The sequence below is a fragment of the Rhea pennata genome, chromosome 12 (genome assembly GCF_028389875.1).
Source record: "Rhea pennata isolate bPtePen1 chromosome 12, bPtePen1.pri, whole genome shotgun sequence".
Lineage (NCBI taxonomy): Eukaryota > Metazoa > Chordata > Aves > Rheiformes > Rheidae > Rhea > Rhea pennata.
In genome coordinates, this window is record NC_084674.1 from 3,502,530 (window position 1) to 3,523,171 (window position 20,642).

At 37.6% G+C, this 20,642-nt stretch overlaps 1 protein-coding gene across 1 annotated transcript in view; it reads right to left on the reverse strand.

Annotated features, from left to right (window-relative positions):
- Positions 1-20,642, reverse strand: part of LOC134145618 (contactin-6-like) — an 87,850-nt gene that overhangs the window by 40,773 nt on the left and 26,435 nt on the right. The window contains exons 3-8 of the mRNA XM_062585283.1: positions 18,031-18,234; positions 16,795-16,897; positions 7,723-7,907; positions 5,066-5,202; positions 2,026-2,155; positions 830-980 (exon numbers count right to left, since the gene is read on the reverse strand). Coding sequence (XP_062441267.1) covers positions 830-980; positions 2,026-2,155; positions 5,066-5,202; positions 7,723-7,907; positions 16,795-16,897; positions 18,031-18,234 — 910 coding nt within the window. The remainder of the gene's footprint in view (positions 1-829; positions 981-2,025; positions 2,156-5,065; positions 5,203-7,722; positions 7,908-16,794; positions 16,898-18,030; positions 18,235-20,642) is intronic.

Genomic DNA, 20,642 nt, shown 5'->3' on the forward strand with positions numbered 1-20,642 from the left:
TTTGGTCTCACCATACCAACACCTTTGTAACAGGCCATTAAAACGAAACAAAAAACAACCAACTACCTGAAAGACCTTACATAAGCAGGCACCTTTCCAAGAAGGACATTGAATGGTTAAGTCTGTTCTCTCTATTCGTTTGTGTAGCACTGAGCACATGTGCTCTTGCCCACGGTGTGCAGAAAAACACAGCAGTGCTACTTTAGAAATATATCAGAAGGTGGCACAAAGTTTCTTCCAACTCCCTTTCATGCCATTGAGTAAAAAAGTTTGATGGTGGTTTGAAGGAAGTGAGTATGGGGGAAAAAAAAAAAAAAGAAAAAGAAACCACACTCACAGTTAGGGAATGTAACGCTAACCTAGTCTACTGGCAAAATCTTGTCTAAGCATTAAAGACAGACTATGGAAGGCTTATAGCCTATGGGTTATTACACAACCTGTACAGATGCTGAGCAATTATGCTGCAGCCTGAGGGTATATTCCACTTTCCTAAAGCCTCCATTGATGTCTCCTACATGAAGCTGATTCACTTAGGCTTTGAATGTGGTAAACAGTCATTTCTGGTAACACTGCAGTGAATTAACTGCTGATGAACGCAAACATACGTATCATACAATTACCCATGTGTACTTAATTTAGCTTTGTTCTCAATCAGCTTTATATTCGCAGAATTGTATGGCCACTGCTAAAGATGAATAGGCCTCTGGCATCAAAGTTTGCCATCAATGAGCTGTCAAAAGCAATATGAAGTCAGCTGTGTTTCAGTGATGTTTAAATAATGTTAAAGCTGAGAACACCCAACAATCAAGAAACTAGTTTATTACAGTACCTTTTGTTCTGGTGCAAAACCTCTGAGCCCTTTTTCCACTTAATAACTGCTCTGGGAGAAGCGCTTGGTTTACATCCAATTGTAACTTCACCTCCGACTTGAACAACAGACACTTTTTTCACAGGATTTTGGGAAAAATCAGGGGCTGCAGCTAAAAAAAAAAAGAAAGAAAAGAAAGAATAAAGAGCAGAATACATGCAGTTGACAGGTTAAATGAACTTGCTATTTTTTTCTGAACAACATGGTAGGAGAACCCAAAATTGTTTTGCATTTTTAGTTTCTGCAGAAGTAGGTAAGTTAAACAAAAATGTATTTAAGTATCAAAGAAGGGAATATATTGTGTCCTATTTATCTTACCATTTCTAAACTGTATACTTGGAAAAATACTAAAGTGATGCAGCATTCTGTAGATCTGACAGTCTTTGCTTAGGATAATCTGAAGATTGGAAGATAGGGTTCATCTTAGACAAAGAATGAGATTCATGAATACAATTATGTTAGCAGAATAAAGATCTTTCTCCTCACTCTCGCCAGAGATGTTTCCTTGCAGAGAGTTCAAGCATATTCAGTTTTAAGTACAATTTTGCTGTGACTTTCTGTTCACGAACTGACTCAGATTTCTGAACGTGTATTTGTTGTGCATAAGGATTTGTCCATTACTTTATGGGGAAACTCACTCTCTGAGAAAGGGAAAACAGAAATACAACATTTAGGTGTTGTTAAAGTCTGCATTTTGATGGTTTCACTGGTGTGACTGTTGAACAGCCTTTACATTTGGATGTTTATGCAAAGATACATTTCATACATGAACAAGTTCCACTTTACATGTATCTCTAGTCGCTGTTGATATTTACTGTGTTTACACATGTATGTCATGTTCTACTTAATACCAGTTCTTCATGCTCTCTGAAATGACTTTTTAAAATTGCAGAATAACTAATAGTAACTCATAATAGTGAGAAACAATATTAAATAAACTTGCATATATCTTGTAAGTTATACATATGCAAACAGAATTTTCCCCCCAACACTCTTCCCAAACAACCATGAAATCAAGAACATCATACATGAAGATTAACTAGTAAAGAAGTATGCACAAAATTGAACTGCCAGGTAGAATTTAATCTACTCACTTAATTTAAAACCTCTGAAAGGGCATCCTATTCTATTATCTACTCATTTTAACGTTTACTCACCTATCACCCGTAACTCAGCATTGGCATAAATAGTATCATATTTGTTTTCTGCAACACACTGATAGAGGCCAGAGTCTGCCATATTCAGCATAGTTATGATAAGAGTTCCATTTTCTATTTGAATTCTCTCCTGATAAATGGAAGAAAAAGGTAAAAGACATTGACAGAAGCAGTGAGCGAACAATTCCAAGGTTTTCTGGTACCGTATTAATGTACCTGATCGTGATTCAGAAGCAGAGATGTTATTCTTTTAAGCAACATGGACAAATATATCAGAAAAGAGATTGTATAATCTCTAATCTTATAGGACCACTGAGTTCTTCAAAGCATTTGAAGAGCACTAGACACACATTGAAGAGTCACTGCTTTGAGAGGTTTCTCCACCTGCTCCAGCTGTAGCATGTGTTTAACCGCTTGGCAGATTGTAGGTTTATGTTTATGCTTTACCACAAAGCAGACATTGTAGGACAGGTATGGCTGCACCACCCAGGGAGTCTTAAACATCTTCCATACAACTCCGAAGAACTGAATGTGTGCAGCCCTTTCTGATGATATGAGCAAGTATGGTCTACCCTTCTTATCTGATTATATGAATCTAGAGGACAGAAAAACTGCACAGGAAAGCTCAAATATAAAGAAAGCTTCATTAGATCTGCATTATACTGAAAAAGATTTACTCAAAGTAAACACTTAAGTTCCTTTTGGAAATCCACACATGAGCTATTCAGATCAGATTGAGAATAAGCTCTTCATGGGCTGAATTCGTATTCATACGAAGTTGCTCTAAGCTTTATTGCAATTCTGTAAAACAGGTAAATGTGGGCCAGTGCTTGGTTTGTACATTCAAAGTAATTTGCCTTATTTCAGCAAATAGTAAAGCCTGTTTTGTGCTACAAGCATAACTTGGACTCAAATATTTCAAGATTTAACTATTACCAGCCTTTACAGATGTTTTAACAACTGTATCACAAAGTAAAAAATGAAGAGGAAGAGAGAATACATTCTCCAAAATGGATCAGTACACAAGAAAACCGTAATAGGGAATATAATTTCATCACCATAAATGCAAACTGAAACTACAAGTATTACTATGCTTTAGTCTGACTATTGCCTCTGAAGAATTTAATGGGACGATACACTGTTAAAGTATACAATACAGTCCTTTGTTGAACAACTATAAGCATCTAGAATGTATTTTGTTAACTGCTGAATTATGTGATCTAATTTGCTAATTGTCAGAGACAAGCCTCTTGCTCTATTATTAGATACAGGCTGTTCAATGGACATCTTCTGTGTGTACATCCAGAAGGAAGAGTGCCACCTATTGAGCCAAACTATTTCTTTCTTCCCCACTGGGTTCTCCTTGGAGGTCTCCCAACCAGGAACTGACCCAGTCCAACCTTGTTTAGCTTGGAAATTTGATGAGAGCACTGCCTGCGGTTGTATGGTTGGTGTATTGCAAGTTAATTAACAACATTACATTACTTATCCACTGTTAATTTTTGAGGCTCTTGCTACAGATATCTTCTGCATACTTAGTTTTACCTTCAGGCTGTTTGCTATCCTCTCAATGCATTCTATTTTTACAAACATCTTTTGAATATAAAAATGCCTTGTGAAGTAACTAGCATTTCATATACATGTTGAATCAGTATCATCATTCTCAGCTAGCTCTTTTGAACTATGCAGACAAAGAATAAAGCACAACATATACACAAGCAAAAATAACACAGAGATGACCAACCAGGTAGCCACAGGGAAAGGTTTGTCAAAAGTAGACAACATGCTCAAAACCAGCTCTAAGGTAGAAAGCATATGGAATATATTTCTTGTATGATATTTCCAACAAGAGGGATGACAGAGAATATGTTATAGCTCCTTTGTACTTTCACCTCCAAACTATCCATTTTGTCCATTGAGTGATAACATTTAGTATTTTCTTGCCTGAAGTATTCCATTTACAATATACTGTAAGTACTGTGAAAGTGTACACTCTGTAGAGTTTTTATCCTTTTTTATTGAAACGATACAATTGAAGAGTGACAAACTCTTCAAAGAAAGAGAGAGGAGTGAAGGAAGGAAACAAAAATCTTGCTTAGGAGGAAGCAACAGTGAGTAAAATTACCATGTTCTAAGAAACTGCAATTCAAATAAATTCTGGCTAGCCTTTTCAGATGCTAATTGGGCTCTCTCTAGGACTAATCCAGTAGAAAATCATATAGAAGATAGATTTCCCTCCAAATTGTTCAAATAAGTACTAGTAAGTCAAATAAATGCTGGTGCTGTGACTTAGCACATGCTAATTTACACCATGTTTTGGAAATGCTTCTGTATCTGTTTCTGCTGGACAGAAGTTAATCATGGTATTCATTTTTCCCTACTAAATAAAAATCACATTACAGATGGGCCTTGCCATTTTATGCCTGAAGGATGCTTAACAGATTAGGGAAAATTGGCCTCAGAAGAATACAGAAAGCGAAGAACCTCTTGCCACAGATTGTTTTCCGTGAGGTAGCCAACAAGTGAAGACTGGACCATCCAAAACTTGACCATCACAGAAGATATTATACTGCTTTAAAAAAAGCCAAAGCCAAGTGTATGTTAACAGGCTCACCAGTTTGCAATACTGGCTGATACACTTTCCCCACAGACAAGCAGTTGTCATCCTACAGGTTTCCTGAGTTAGAGACTGCATCTACAAACATGTATTTATTAATTCTAGTAAGGCCTTTCTTTCACTAATTGCACTTACTACTTTTGAACCTGTGCATACTTATTACTGTATCTTGTAGCAATTAGATGGTCTGTAAGATATTTTGTGCAAAGATGGTGTGGGTATGTATATATACAAAAAATTGTTGATACTATACATGTTTTCAGCTGAGGCTTAGTGTTGCCAAAAGTTTATACTACTATATTTATTTTTCATTAAAGTTAAAAAACTCCTGAGAAAAGTGATGGAATGTAAAATAAACACCATGACCAAACTGTGAAAAGAAAGAGGCATGTAAGAAAGCAAACAGGAAGATAAGAACCTTACCTCTGACATGAGAGGCTGGCCATTTTTTAACCAGCTGTAAGAAGGACTTGGTTTTCCTTTGGCCTTACATTCCCAGAATAAGTTGTCATAGATAGACAGAAAGGCATTTTGGATTTTTTTATCCCATTCAGGGAGTGCTGAAAAGAACATGCAAGCCATTTTAAGTAGGAAAATGGTGGTTACGCTGGAGGTATGCTACAATTAATGAACTGAATAATGCTAATTAATATTTGACCAATGCATTCATAACGTATTGCAAGTGTATTCTAGACAGCTATTTTCTATCATTAAACTTCAGGACCAACTTGAGAAAATGTTAGAAAGTGGCTAGTGATCAGGAAGTCCAGCTAAGATTATTGATTTCTACAGCCTAAGTTCACAGAAACAAGCAGTGATTTTAAGTGCCCCAAGTTCTAGATGTCCTATCTGAAAGGACTGGAATACTGGTATTCTGGAAGTCAGCCCTCCTCTTGAGGTATTTCAGTCTGTAGACCAAAAATAGAAGTATCAAAATCATTACTCAGTAGCTAATAAAAATGATGGCTTGTAAGTGACACCATTCTTATCAGTGAGTCTATTGATTCTTCAAATATAAATTTGCAACGCAAATACAACATGAAGAAAATAAAGCTATTCAGATTAGACTAACATGGTCTGAATGTTTACAATGTCTTGTAAACAGCCCATTGTCACAAGTTTATTGCTATGTAAAAGGAAAGTCTGTAGGAATCATGTTTGAGCTTCACATACATCCAACTAAACACTTAAGGACTGAAGTGAGCAGGAATTAACTCGAGGGAGGCTGACATTTAGAATATGTCTAACTTCTAACTTTGGGATAAGACAAAAGCCACATGCTTAGCAAGGAGTATACTAGGTCAGATCCCTCTGACTCCAGCCTCTAGAATAAATGATACTATCTTAGTGTCCTGTAGAAGATTCTTGGCTGGGTTGTTGAAGTATAACTCTGTATACTCCATATTTAGTCCTTATAAAGGATAGTTCAATTTTAGGAATGGAATTGTCATCCATTGAGACAGTAAGAACAAGCTGCTGAAAAATCTCTCCCTCTATAGCTCTTAGAGCTATGAGGCTGGCAGATAGCTGCTAATCATGTCCTGACAAAGTACCCCTAGGTCATCCAACATCAGATCCACACAACTCCAACAACCCAGTTTACAAAATGTGAAAGTATCTGGGATAAAGAAGTTGGTGAAGCTCACACCAGGCTTAAAAGTAATTCTAACTACTTGGCATCTTTATTATTCTCAAAACCTAAGATGCTGGATATAGGTATCACACACAAAGAGACCAGACAGTGCCTGGATCAGAAAGCTTGTTTTCTAAAGAAACAAGCTATATACAGAGTGAATAAAGACACAGACGTACAGAAATTAAACAAGTAGTAGTCAATAGACTACTACATAGATAATATATCAGATCACTCCTAATATGGTAAGGAAACTCTTACGCAAATGCTTCATGAATGTTGTTGATATATTTAGCCAGCAACAAGTACTAGCTAGTTTACAGCCCACCATTAATAAGCACTTTTTTTCATTGTATAAACCTATCATAATTTTGTAATTATATCTGCTGTTATTACTCATGTCCAGGTAGTCTTCTGAACTTAAATGGTACTGCTTGATTGATATTCAGTGAAAATTACTGGGCAATGAGTACAAAAATAACTCTGTAGAAGCACAGAAATTAAATATTCAAAACAGCAGCAAATGACTCTGCTACTGGCAAACATTTTGGTATTAGACATGGCTGCAGATCAGCAGCTTATCAGTGAAGTCTGCATCTCTTCACTAGCATGGACTTCCTTAAAAAAGGAATACCTACCACCATGGTCTTCTCAACAGATATTAATCATAGGCTCATAACTTAGCTTTTTGTAGTTTTGTCTTCATTGTTGTTTTATTTTTCCCCTCTTCTTTTTAAAGATTTATGAGCTAAAGAGAAGATCTCCACAAGTTCTTATTCATGTCAGAATAAGTTCATCTTCTCCATATGTATTTGGAATGGGAATAAAGAGCGTATAATTCACGTCGCCTATAATGAAGCATCATATGACTTGATTAATTAATCAAGGCAATTAATGAGCACAGGAAGGAAGGCAGAAGAGAAGATCAGAGAAACATTATTCTATACTTTTAGACAAGGAAGAATCAGACTGTGGGAGCACGATGAGCTTCCTCTGCTATGCTCTCCCTGTCAGTCTATCAAGCAATATGGTTCGACTAGAACAAAAGGTGAAATAGTGTTTCTCTCAAACCAGAATCTCATGAATCTTTCCCTGATCTGCTTCTAGAGGAGCACAGCTTTATGCTACTGTGACGTACTGAGAGTAAACCTTTTTCGCTGCTCTTACTGTTTTGTTTAAGTGTACTAGGGATTTTATGCCTCATCTTAACCTTTACAACTTCATCATAGCACAGCCCACATTTCCAATCTGAGCTTTAATGCTAAATATCTTCATTTGCTGAGGATTTAATTCAGTGAAGGTCACTGCAGACCTCCAATCATTTTTTTTAATCAGCTTAACCTGAACTACATTTCATATCTTCAGTAAGAGGCTAATAGACTTCATCTGCAAAATGCATCTGCACACTACCATACTCTAAAATAAATGAAGAAATTAATCTGCTTACCATAGACAAATAATTGACCTCTTGCAGTGTTTCTCCCTCGAATGTTTCCTGCGATACACTCATAAGAGCCTTCATCTTCTTGCTGAACATCTGGGATTTCAAGTACTCCTTTGGTTTTGTCTTGTTTGATTTTCCTCGTCAATGAGTTTCCATCAGACCTCTTCCAACTAATACTAGGGACTGGACTAAATAATTACATTTCATTACGGAGAAAGAAACAGCATTAGCAGCAGAGATAATGTGAAATTCTTTCCTTGTAGCTTGAGGGAGGAATGGTCAAAGACCTTAAAATAATAAAAAGAAATCATTCATGTTTCTACAAGTGACATACAGAGGTTAGTAAGAGTGTGGTTTTATAACTCAACTAACTTGTTTTGGGAAACCAGTCCTACAACAGGACTTCATCTCTCGATCAGCAATACGAATGATTGCTAGCCCAAATTTGATTTTGCCACAGTAACTCTTAGTTAGGGCCAAATCCCACCCTTAATCACTGATAACAGATTGAAGTAAAGACTTTGGAAGTGAAAATAAACACTACTGCAGCAATGAAATATTGACTGGTTTTCAGAACAAACAAAATTTTCTGTACCATGAGAGGTATTTTCACGTCTTGAAGCATTGGACAAGAATTCAGAGGGGCTAAAGACCAATAAATCTTTTTTCTTTCTTTCTTTTTTTTGAGAGGGAGAGAGAGTCAGAGTGGAGGAGCCAGGAAGACAGTTGAGCAAGGAAGTGGGAAAGCATTAGACATTGAATTTGAAAGGAGATAGAGAAAAAAAGAGTATTTCTTGTTTCATGTTTCTGTAGCTTTTTATCATTTTCATTTATATTTGGATCAATGGATTCTATGCAATAAAAAACAGTCAAGTGGAAGAAAACTATAAATACTTCTTGGATTTCTGGTAATATCACAAACCACACGAGCCTTGCTTTCACGATCTATTATGTCACCAGAACTCTTAGAAATATTAACAGCCTTGGATTTCACAGTTTTTCTGTTTCTGAAAACTAAAGCTGCTTTTTCCTAAGCAGAAGAGCAGTTACCTTTTGAATAGTTTTTTCTTTTTACAGAAGCTTTGACTAAATGCTGACTACTTTTCCATTGTAAGCAACGTCAAGAGCAAACAGTACAAAGCTTTAAAATAACTTTCATGTAAATTAGAAGCATGTATTGTCCTTCTCTGATATTCCCCAGCATCTCTAGTCTGGCACTCCAACTTTCAAAGCATTTATTGCTTGTTAGCTGAAGACTGTAACTACTCACACTTCAAATTATTTAGGTCTGTTTTAAATCCTTGTTTATTGACCAGAGAAACTAAGTGACTAACACACACTGGAAAAAAAAAATAAACTAACACAGGCAAACTTAGACCTAAATCTTGAGTCTGTTTGGCCACGGCATTCACGAGATCACTCACAGGTACCAAGAATCAGCACCTGTAAATAGCGCAAGTGCTTGTCCAATTAAGTGAACTGAACAACTGGCAGATGTTAACAGTAAGTACAGATGTATAAGCAAACAAAAGACTACATACAAGAAAATTAACAGCTAAACCACTCTGAAATATGATGAACACCACCCAACATTTGCTTATTTCTGCATTGCCTTATAAACTCAAAACACAGGGCAGGTACACTGGAAGTTAAACATTCGCTCAATGCTAGGCGACAGCGCCTCTAATCTATCCCCTTGCCTGCTCTACAAAACAGAACTAGAGACAAATTTAACCAAAGGATCTCCAAAAGCTACTTAAGAAGCATAATAGTTTAGCTAGCCAGCCTTTTTCATCGTGATAACCAAGCCGCCTGTGAGAGTGGTTTGTAACTATACACAATCTGTACTAGATTTGGAAGTTAGCCCTGTATGATAAATATACACACACACTATTTGTATTTGTACACACAAAGTTGACTTGCACATGACCCCTCCAACACAGCTCAGCAATCTCCTATTCAGAAGAGACTGGGATATGCCAGACATTATAAATCAAGAAAAGAACTAGAAAGGACAACTGAGATTTTATTCTTCTATCATCTATGTTGGTTCAAAACCTAAACAGCTGCTTAAATCCCTAAACTTTTCAGACAACAGTAGCTGCCATCACCACTTTTATTATTTGTCCTTCACTAGGAAGGAGAAAACTATTCTTCCAGGTACAAACCTGTTTAGTATTATATTAATTTATCCCTTAGTAGGAACCTCAGGAGGTCTTATCCATTTTTGTCAAATACAGTAGGTGGTCTGTTAAAAGGTGCAATTCCCCAATAAATCTTGTATAGTATCATTCATGCAGAATTTCTGTAAACTGGATTACTTTTCAACCATTGAAGAAAATGCAGCTCTTGCACCAACTGTCTGTTCCATTATCACCATTATCAGGTCAAGATGATAACTACAGATATTTGCAGTCCTGAAATAGATTGATACAGACTGTAGATAACAAAGGACAAAAGGCCAGGTTTTAAAGTGCTATTGAATATCAAACAATAGATGAATAGTACAATAGAATCATGCAATGCACTGAATGCCAGAAGCGCTTAACTACTTTGTTCAAAACTACTTCTGGATTTTTCTTTTTTGGGGAACAGATAAAATAAACACAAACACGTGTGAGAAAACAATTAGATACATTCATTCACATTCCACTATCTGGAAGTGTTACATCTAAATATTTCCCATTCCGTAGCCTATTTCATCTTAGGCTATTCATGAATAAGGAAAGTCTACAGCTGACCCCAAGGCCAGAGACAGGACTGTAGAAACAAAGATCTCTTCTGTCAACTTGTCAGGTCAAGTTTACCAAGGTTTGAGCTGAACATGCTGTCCTGTTTTCCTTATCCACACCAGATAGCTATAATGACTTCCTTAGGGATGTTTCAAGGCAAATTCTCATTTTTACACATTTCAAACACTTGTTATGAAGAATAAGGCCATTCTCTGATGTTAACTATAGCAGGATGGCAGATATAAAACTCAAGAGTTTGGTTCATCAACTTTGCTCTATTTTAATATGTAATTACGATAAATACTTAACAGTATTTTGTTCTCCTGTTGGGGAGACCAAGCAGTCTAGTTTTATCAGGAGAGAGAATTTATTTATTAAGCCAGCAGCTCCTTGTCAAACTGAATTATAGGTTAAATGAATGTTGCAGACTGCAGGAGGATCAGTATTTCAGCTGTGTGACCATCATCCATAAAAAGAACCTCCATTATCAAGGCAGTTTGTGAAGGTCTGCATTTCTTCACTTTTTTTTTTTTTTTTTTTTTTTTGATACTCCACGATCATAGGCTTTCCAGTGTCTTCAATCACTATACTTTGCAGAAGGTAGGATTTTACCTGCTTTCACCTTCTATGTTACTTACATTTTTACAACACAAACCCTTAGCAACAACCTATTAGCACATACCATATGAAACATTAAGATAAAATTCTAAACAGCTTTGAAAAGAGTGAACTTAAATTCACTTTAACAAAGAGAAATTATTTTGTTACATGCTATTTTTATTTTACAAGTTGATACTTTAAGAAATGAAGCTGTCCTTTCAGTATAGATAAACATATAAAAAACTTAGTTCAATAGATACAGTCTTGTGAATTCTTGTAGGACTGTATGGCATAATCATATTGTATCCAAGGCCAGCATCTGACATTGTTACAGACTAGTACCTTGCAACACAACAGAAATGGGGTGGTCCTGCAATAAAAACAAACAATGACTCTCTTTTCATTTAGTCAATGCCAATAACCAGATTCAATTACGTAATTGTTTTAGGTTAGAAATTTTCACAGTATCTGAAAAGGTATGAAAAAAGCTATGAAAACACTCTTCATATTTATTATAGTTTATAAACTGTAAAGCCTTACTTTCACCTGAGTAAATAAGAAAATAGTGCATAAATATTAGTGTCTTTGTCCATAAATCTGTAGTTTATTTGAAAGCTTCAGAGTATCTAGGAATACTGGGCACAGATACTAATTTTTATTTATGCTCTGCCATACAGATGGCAGAATTACAAATTCATAAGTTACCAACTTGGACAGAAAAGGAGATGGAAGGTATTTTTTGGTTGTGACAAGTCTTGTCACCTTGAACAAAAAATTAATTTAATTTGTCTGCTGCATTACACCCTGCACCAAAATGAAAGTTTCTTTTTTGCAAAGACTCAACAGCCAGCTGATGCATTGCACTCATGCCTTGTCTTTCATCCTATGGGTCTGAGAGCTCTTCACAATGAAATTAAGTCTGCAGTTTAGATAACGAAGACCACACCTAGTTACACAACTGAAACTGAGTTGAGATTTGAAAGCTGCTATCATGTCTGCATTGACTAACACAGGGTAGAATTATAATCCAATTATAATTAAAATACACAGGCTTCTAACCATCTTACTATATTATTTAGGAAGCAACAAAAAAGCAAAGTTATCTGAAACCTGATATTGCTACCCATTATGAGGTGGCAGCCTGAGGTCAGAGAAAATCACTGGAATCAAAATGCTCACCATAAATGAGTTTATGAGAGAATCTTCCAGAAGTTCTACAGCTCACCACTCAAGGTGCAAATCCTAACAATTATCAGGAGCATGGGTTAAAAACAGCAAGCTTCACTTGTAGCAAAAATGATTCATATGCACACATGCACATTCTTCAAACCTTCCATTTGATCCTTCTATAACTGCTTATATAAAACCCTTAAAAATACTAGAGCAGCTCTTTAGTCTAGAAGTTAGGCCTAGCATTTTTCAGTAAATTGAGTGAAGCTGGTCACATTTGGAATCCACCTGTGATTGCTCAATTATCTTCCTAATACTAACAGCCAGCTAAAAAAAAAACAAACAAAAAAAATATCAAAAAAACCCTCAAACACTTACCTAAATCTAATTACAGAAAGAAGATGTGGCATCTTCCAACAAGCAGCAGCTATTTCAGGTTTAAAAAAGTCCTGTTACATGATCCACATATACTCCACAACCTCTGTCAACAGCGACCCAACTGCAGAAATTCTGAACGAATTAACACTTCTCCATCATGGAGAATAAGATGAAATCACATATATTTACATAAATGAAACAGGTGCAGTTGAATTCATGTACACATACATGGAAACTATTTTGTTTTTGCTCCAGCTCCTACTCCTACTTTCAGGAGAGAAAGTTTTGGAATCCTTCAGGAAAAAAAAAGAGAAAAAAGAAAAAAAAAAAAAAAAACATAGTAACTCAGCTAAGCATACTTGTAAACAACTCCATTTCTATGACACAGAGTGTCCTCAAAGAAGGAACGAACAATTTATGTACATGGCATGATTAATATAGCTTGAGTCAAACCATGACTAAATATTGGCATAATATTAAATACTGCCAACATAATGCATATTAGTGTAGAACACAGTCTGATTTCTTCTAAAGAACTGCCACAGACTGCAGTATTTCAAATAGTCAAATAGCCATTTCCTACCTGAGTTTACCACCCAGCCAAGGAATTAAATAACATGCATATTCTCGGTACCAATGATCATACGGATGTATACGACTTAAACTCCTTTCACCCCCGACACATTTCCAACAAGGAGAGTAATTTACTTTCCAAAAGCTTCTCCTCTACTCACTGCCCGTTCTACAGACCGGGCCTCAGCCAAGAGCCTTCCCGGGGTCCCTTCCCCCTCGCCGGGGAGGGCACGCCAGCACTCTGGCAGCCTGCTCTCCCGCCTCACACGGGAAGGGGCCGCTGGCGGCCCACCGCCCCCCACTCCCGGCCCACCGCCTAGGTCTCTGCCGCGTCCCACACCGCGGCCTCCGAAGCCCTTCGGAGAGGCGACGGCATCTGAGGCGGTGTGCAACCGCCGCTCCCGCCCGCCCTCACCTCACTGCTCCGGGCTCGCCTCTCGTCGCCTCGGCCCCGCTGGAGGCTTCCCTCGGGCGCATCTTGAGCCGAGCCGAGCCGAGCCGAGCCGAGCCGAGCCGAGCCGAGCCGAGCCGAGCCGAGCCGAGCCGAGCCGAGCCGAGCCGAGCCGAGCCGAGCCGCAGCGCACCTTCCCCTCCCGCCCCAGCTCCTCGCTCTGCCCCCCACCCCTTCCCAAAGGCGCCCGAGCAGCCGCGCCGTTCGCTCTGCTGATTGGCTGCCGTTTTGGCGCCCAGGGGCGCTACAGGCTCCTCTGATTGGTCGCCGTTTGGGCGCGCGGTGCGATGTTCCGACCGTTAGAACCGGTTAAGACCGGCTGTGAGCAGCACGCGGCGGCCTGTGGCCTCGTGGCCTGTGGAACACCCTGCAGTGCCTGGCAACTGAAACCGTGCTGTTTTAGGGGTGCGTGGCTTTAAGCTGTGCTCCTAGGGCTAAATACTGACTCTTTTACCTCTTTATATTTGTCTTCTTCAAAACAAATTGGGGTCTATAATGGACTTGAAGCGTGCTTGCATGTGTTAACTATGATGTCTTAGTGTAAGAAGCATGAAGGCAATGTTGCTACAAGGGCTGCACTAAGAATGCTTCTTTCTGGAGAGCTTCCTGAACCCCACAAAAGCTGTGACGTGAGGTATGTGGAATGTATCTGTTTTTAGGGGTCCTATAGTCTTGCTTAAGAAGTACTTAATTGTGGTTTTGAGTTCTGCTAAATAAAGAGGCTTAAAGCTCGGTTGTAATTCTCTTGTGTTTGTATTTCAAATGTGGAGGAGCAATGTCTAATAGGTATGACTTGTTGTTCCACGTAGAGCAGAGATGCTATCTCTCTAAATACTGTGAAAGTACTTTCATTTAAGGCTTCTGGAGACCAAAACCACAGCAGGTTGCCTACAGATGTCTTAGATATGAGAGTTCGGTTATTCATAGTACGGAGGTAGCAGCAGCTAACAGCACTGTCTAAGCCAGTGGACTAACAGTATGAATATAGAAAATTATGGATAATGGCAGTGTAGTTCTGAAATCAGAGAGAGATAATAACCATTAGTGCTTGTGGCAGATCAGAGGTATAGCTCAACAAATGTTGAGCTCAATTGATTTTTAACATAAACGGACGGTAATAAAGACTAGAGTTTTAGTGGAATTTAGGCAACTAAAGGTACAGATGGCTATACTACTGCATTTATGCGTGCCTGACTACAACTGTAGACAGCTGGAGGTAGGCTCCTTAGAGCTTTTAGCAGTACTACTGTCACCTACGCACCTCTAAATATCCAGCCTCATCTAGTAAGTTGAGATTATTTCACCTGCAGTCTTTTTCCTCTCCTGCTTTGTTCTTACATAAATGTTAGCTGTGAAATAATGCTTTTCCATTGATTGCAATGTTAGTGAAAAATTCGGAACAAGGCTTCACTCAATCACAGAGGAGAAAAAGCACCCTGAAAAGAACAGTAGTGCTCTCTATTTAACTTCTAACCTATTCTAAAAATCTATAAGGAAAACATTTTCCAGATGCTCCATTAAGGATTCTTTAGTCAGAAACAGCAGCTCTCCAATATACGTATAATCTACTATATGGACATTATTTGTATGATATCAAAAAAATGTGTAGTAAAAGGGTTAGTGCACATGGATCACTGGTGTTCACTCAGTGGAACCCAGGGGAAATATAGCAGACCAGTTTCAGCTGCAGTCTTGTGTATAAGAAGGAAATGTACACTAAAGATGCATTAACCTCAGTCATTCCATTTACTAAGCACAGGATAAAAGGTACCGTACTTGTTAAGGGATTCATTATCCATATGTCCTTTTAGTCCACTTTTTTTTCCCCTAAAAAGGTGCATAAAATGGCAAAACCTGTGTGCCACATTAGCATGACTTGCCTTCACCCTTCAGTAAGAAGGCATTGTTTTGTGTATATCATTTACTCTTTTTGAAATGCTTTAATAATAGTCAGTGTATCTCCATTACATGCATTCCATGCAACAGATGGAAACATAAAATGACAACTTGAAATGTAAAGCCTGCAGTGACTCACATGCAATTAAAGAAGTATTTAAAGAGAAGTAGCTTGGCAGTATTTGGAAAGGAAAATAAGCTTTAGCAGAAATATTCCAGTCTGGTACTTGTTTGGACTCCTCCCTCCACCCCCAAAACTGCATATGCCTATGAATATGGCTCTGTAGAAATACTCTTCTTCCTCCTTAAATAAAAATTAGCCTTAAGATTAGTTTGTAGAAAAATCTCACCTGAAAGGAAAGGCCATTTTTCCTCTTACTAACTTTTTATTGTTTTTTTTTTCCTCTGCTTCTCAATGTAGCTTCCACAGGAACTTTTGATTAATTTGTGCTGTCTGCAAGTCGGGCTTTTAACCTCGGGGAAAGCTCTAAACACTTTAAAAGCTTACAACTTAAAAAAGGATTGTCAAAGTGAACTTAAACTAAATAGAGGTCAACAATCTAAGATTATTTTAGCTTTTCTGAAGAAAGTGTATGCTCATTGGAAAGACTAGTTTTTTTAGACTGGTTACATTTATTCAGTTAACCATTACTCTTTGAATACAGAGCACCTCTTGCTGTTTTAATTGCAATACTGCTTCTGTAAATGATTACGACAGCATAAACAGCGTTGGCAAAATATATGCTACTGCAAGCCTGAAAGATTTTAGCAGGAAGGGCTACTGCTAAGACTGCTTGGGACTCCACACCATCTTTGTGGAGAAGGGAATGGTAAGAGCTATATGAAGCTCCACTGAATTCATTCTAGACAGCTTACTATGTGCTTTTGAATTTCAGCCCATTCCCCAAGTTTCGTTCTCACACAGAAAACATACTCAGGTTTTGATGCATCTGCATAGATTTGATGTGAACCTGCAATTAGACCACAGAATGCTGAAAACTCAGTCAAGTCTCAGTCCGAAGTAAACTCTTCGAGTTATAATGTGGTGGTGGTATTTTTTTTTCTAATTCAAACAAAGCAAGCTTCAGTTTTGAGATTTTCTTTCTCATTTCATTGGGAGCATGTAACACAAAGCCAGTCATAAACCAAGATAAATAAGTTTCACAAATTCACATTCTGACAAAAAAAATCTACTCTGCCATTTAGAAAGAAACATTGTTTTTCACTGTAGAACAGTGTTATAACCCATATTTTAATAAAACCCCCAAATCTTACTTTCCAAGGGCAAAGCATTCCAGTTTAACAGATGAGCCCTTCGCTGCATATGTTGTTTCTGGAAAACGTACTTCAATCTTTGGTTCATACTCCCCCATCACACCTGTTGAACATCAAAACAGCTAGCACTCCAGTTCAGCCTCAGACCTGTCTAGTACAATAGAATTGCAGTGTAAAGGAAAGAGTGGTATTAACAGTATTAGAGCCTTACGCTCCAAACATGAGCATCAACAAGTGATTCCCATGGGGCAGGCTTGGACTTCTGGGTGAAATCCAAACCTGTGCTGAAAGGTTATGTTAAATCTGTAAGTTTTTTGCATTTAATAGTAAAGTGCATAACTTTCATACAGGTTCTGTACATACAGGTATGATTTACTAGCACATTAATGTTTTAGGGAGAATTCAGGGCTTAATCTCTGCTAACCTTAATACTGGCCACTTTGAGCTATGACTGCTTTTCAGGACACCCGATAGGTTATGGATGCAAGTGAGAATAATGGGACTCTGTCTGAAATACTTAAATTTAGAACTTGTTTAAAATGTGCATTCCAGGCTCCAGAATAGCTGATGTAACTACATGTAATGATCACATTTGAAAATCTTGCTGAACATCTGATAAGCAATAATGATATTTTTTTTAGTCTAAGAACATAATTCTCTACAGATTTTTGTTAGTATTCATCAAGACTGCTTTGAAAACAGTATCAGTAAGTTGAAATTTAAGTGATCAAATTTATAAAATAAGCTTTGTGTAAAAATTTCTCAGGTGTATTTGTCTCATTGGGAACATTTAATTAAAAATGTGAAAAATATTTGTGTGTGTGTGTGTGTTTTACTTCAAAACAGTTTACTTTGAAACAGTTTTCTAGATTTGGTATTAGAGCTATACCTATTTTATTAAATTTAGGAATCTTTGCCAGATTAAAATCTGTACACAGGCAACCCTGGGACTGAAAATATTAACATGATATTTGGCATTCTCTTGCTATTTTTCAGTGACATTGAACATTATCTTCTTGTTCATGTACATTATCTTGCTGTACCCATCTTAGTTCAAATCTCGTTTCAATCCCATAGAAGTGGAATTATGCCCATTGAACAGCTTTTTACTGAGTCTTTTATGTCCACTAAGATTTATAGCAGTATCAATTTCAAATAATTGATGATTACTAGTTAGTGTTGTGTTTTTTTTTTTTTTTTTTTTTTTTTTAAGATAAACATGCTGAGATAACTTACCATCACTGCGGAGAATGAGAGGAGTAGGTGGCCCCTGTACACTTTGTTCAGCTTTAGCGTTAGTTACAACACAAGTATAGTTGCCCACATCAGATGGCTCTACTTTGGCAATGTACAGATTTCCTGTTTCTTGTGAAACAAAGCGACGGCTATCTTCCTGAACATATAAAGTATTATTGTTGAAGATCCATGCATAGGACAAACCTAGAAAACACCGGATATCAAATCACGTATCCTTTCCATTATAGTCTGCTTCATATTAGTGCTTAAGTGTAAGATAGCCAGTTGAAAGAAAGTCACAAAAGTTTTTGTCCTCTTTTTATTTTCCTACATCAGTGTATTTTTACATAGGAATGGCAGTGCTGGAATGCTATGAGAAAGCTGTTTTAGTAAATAATTTCTAGAGGAAGTGCTATAACTTTCACTTTGCACATCAGAGGACCCGTTGCTGATCGCACAGCGTTATGGCTCTCTTCACTCAGACTGTGTAAAAAAAGCAGGTAACCTGCCGTTTTATCATCAGGAAGGGGGAAGAAATCAGCCTCACACGAATATTTCAGAGAAGTTCATTTAACATTAACTCCCATTGCACATTTAATCCTTCTCATCATCTCTAGCTTTCTCATCACCTACCATACTTGCATATTGTTTCCTGTCCTGTTTTATTTAGATTCATTTCTTAACTCTTTTCTACCACCTTCTTTCATACCATGTTTTACAATACATGCCTTTGAATAGTCCATCTCTGGTATACTGCTATTGGTACCTTAGCAAACTAATCTGTGGCTTATAAAACATTGCACTGCAATCTATATATGCCTTCAGGTTTCTGTCAGCCCTTTGCACAACTGCTGCTCCTTCTAGCTGCCTGACATTTGACAGCTGGCTGCAGCATTTGGTCATATTCCAGCAGTGGCACAAGAAGTATTGAAATTTTTAATAAAACACAGTAAATAAGTTTCAAGTTTAGCTTTTCTTAACTAAATGTATAATTCATAAGCTAAGTGTTCTGCCGACAGCTTCATTTTAACACGTTTCCCCTGTCAACAATCCCATTTGAAAAAGATTATTTATGTTCCCCACCACCACCACTACCCCAGTTACGATATTGGTACAGTATGGTATTCTGTCTGCAAACTCTGATTATTTTTTGGAGTTTTATGTTGTCATCCTCTATAGGACTATCATTAGAAATGATGTGTCTCCAGGAAACAATCAATGACTTTTTCTATACTTGGCTAAATCCTGATGCAGGCTGCTTTTTACTGTTGTCATAGTAGTTTTTTGGTGTACACTAAACCCAGAGGATGCAACAATTCCTGAAATAGTGTACTACTATGCATATATTACATTCCATAGGATGGTTTCAAAGTCCTTCATGGGCATTGCAACAGGTTGTCCAGAGGGACTGTGGAGTTTCCATCCTTGGAGATGCTCAAAGCCCAACTGGTCTTGGGCAGTCTTTTCTATCTGGCCCTGCTTGGACCAGATGATCTCCAAAGCTCCCTTTAAACTCCAATTATTCTATGATTCTGCAATCAAAGATGTATTCCTGCTATAGGAACTAGTGATGAAGCTCAAATTAAAAGAAGCTAAATTCTCTGTGCAAGACAGACTGTATGAATCCTAATAAAGTCATCCAAACCAAATCTATGCTACAGAGAGCTTCTTCATGAGGTCAGTCTACAAACTGAGCTCATGAATTAACAAAAGAGCCAGTTCTTGTCTCTCCTGATTTCAATTCTTGGCAGTTTCCAGTGGACCTTAGCTTCCAAAGTTTCCATTACTCTCTCCATCTGTCTGTACTGCACTACTGCCTTAGGGCCTGTTGATGAATTCTTCCATTAAGTGGGAACAAGTGCAAGCCCTTCCTTTTCATATTTAAATCCTTTCCCCCAGTATAAGGGATATAAACACTACCACTCATCTAACTGCAGATTCATCATCACCAACCCCCAGGCCTGACTTGCCTGGAGTGTAATTCGGATCCACTAAATTCTGTAGAAGCCCTAATTCTAATTGACTTCAATGGGAATTGGCAGGGGGCGGGGGGGGGGGGGAGGGGAGAGCCAGACAATGAACTGCAACCTTGTTCTCTTCTAAGGCATAACACTAACAGACTACTTTCTAATAAGGTATATTTTCTTAGGAAGTTACAGTAAGCTAAAATAGTAAGAGATATAATTGGCGAGAAAATTTAATGTAGCATTATAAAAGAAGCTACTATTACTTAAACATTTCAATTTTGGGTCAGTTGGAATAAATCAGATTTGTATCAGATCCCTTAAATGAGCGAAAGAAAGGAGTAAAAGGCTCATGCCATCACTTTTAGGGTTACATTCATTTGCATGAGTAAATCAGTGGCTGAGTAGAGACTGTAAAAATAATACTGAGCAGAAGATAGTAGGGGCAAAGAGGGGAAATTATGAAAAATAGTAACTAGCTAATGAAGTCTAGCTAAAAAACTGAAAATAGTTGTTGCAGGCTGCTTTACTGAAGAAGAAAAAGTTACAGTTATCTTTTGCTTGATTTATTTTTTGTTTTCCATTTAACCATAAATGAAAAGCAGAGTTGTTGAGATCAGCCTTTAACATACCTGTGATAGTCTCAGA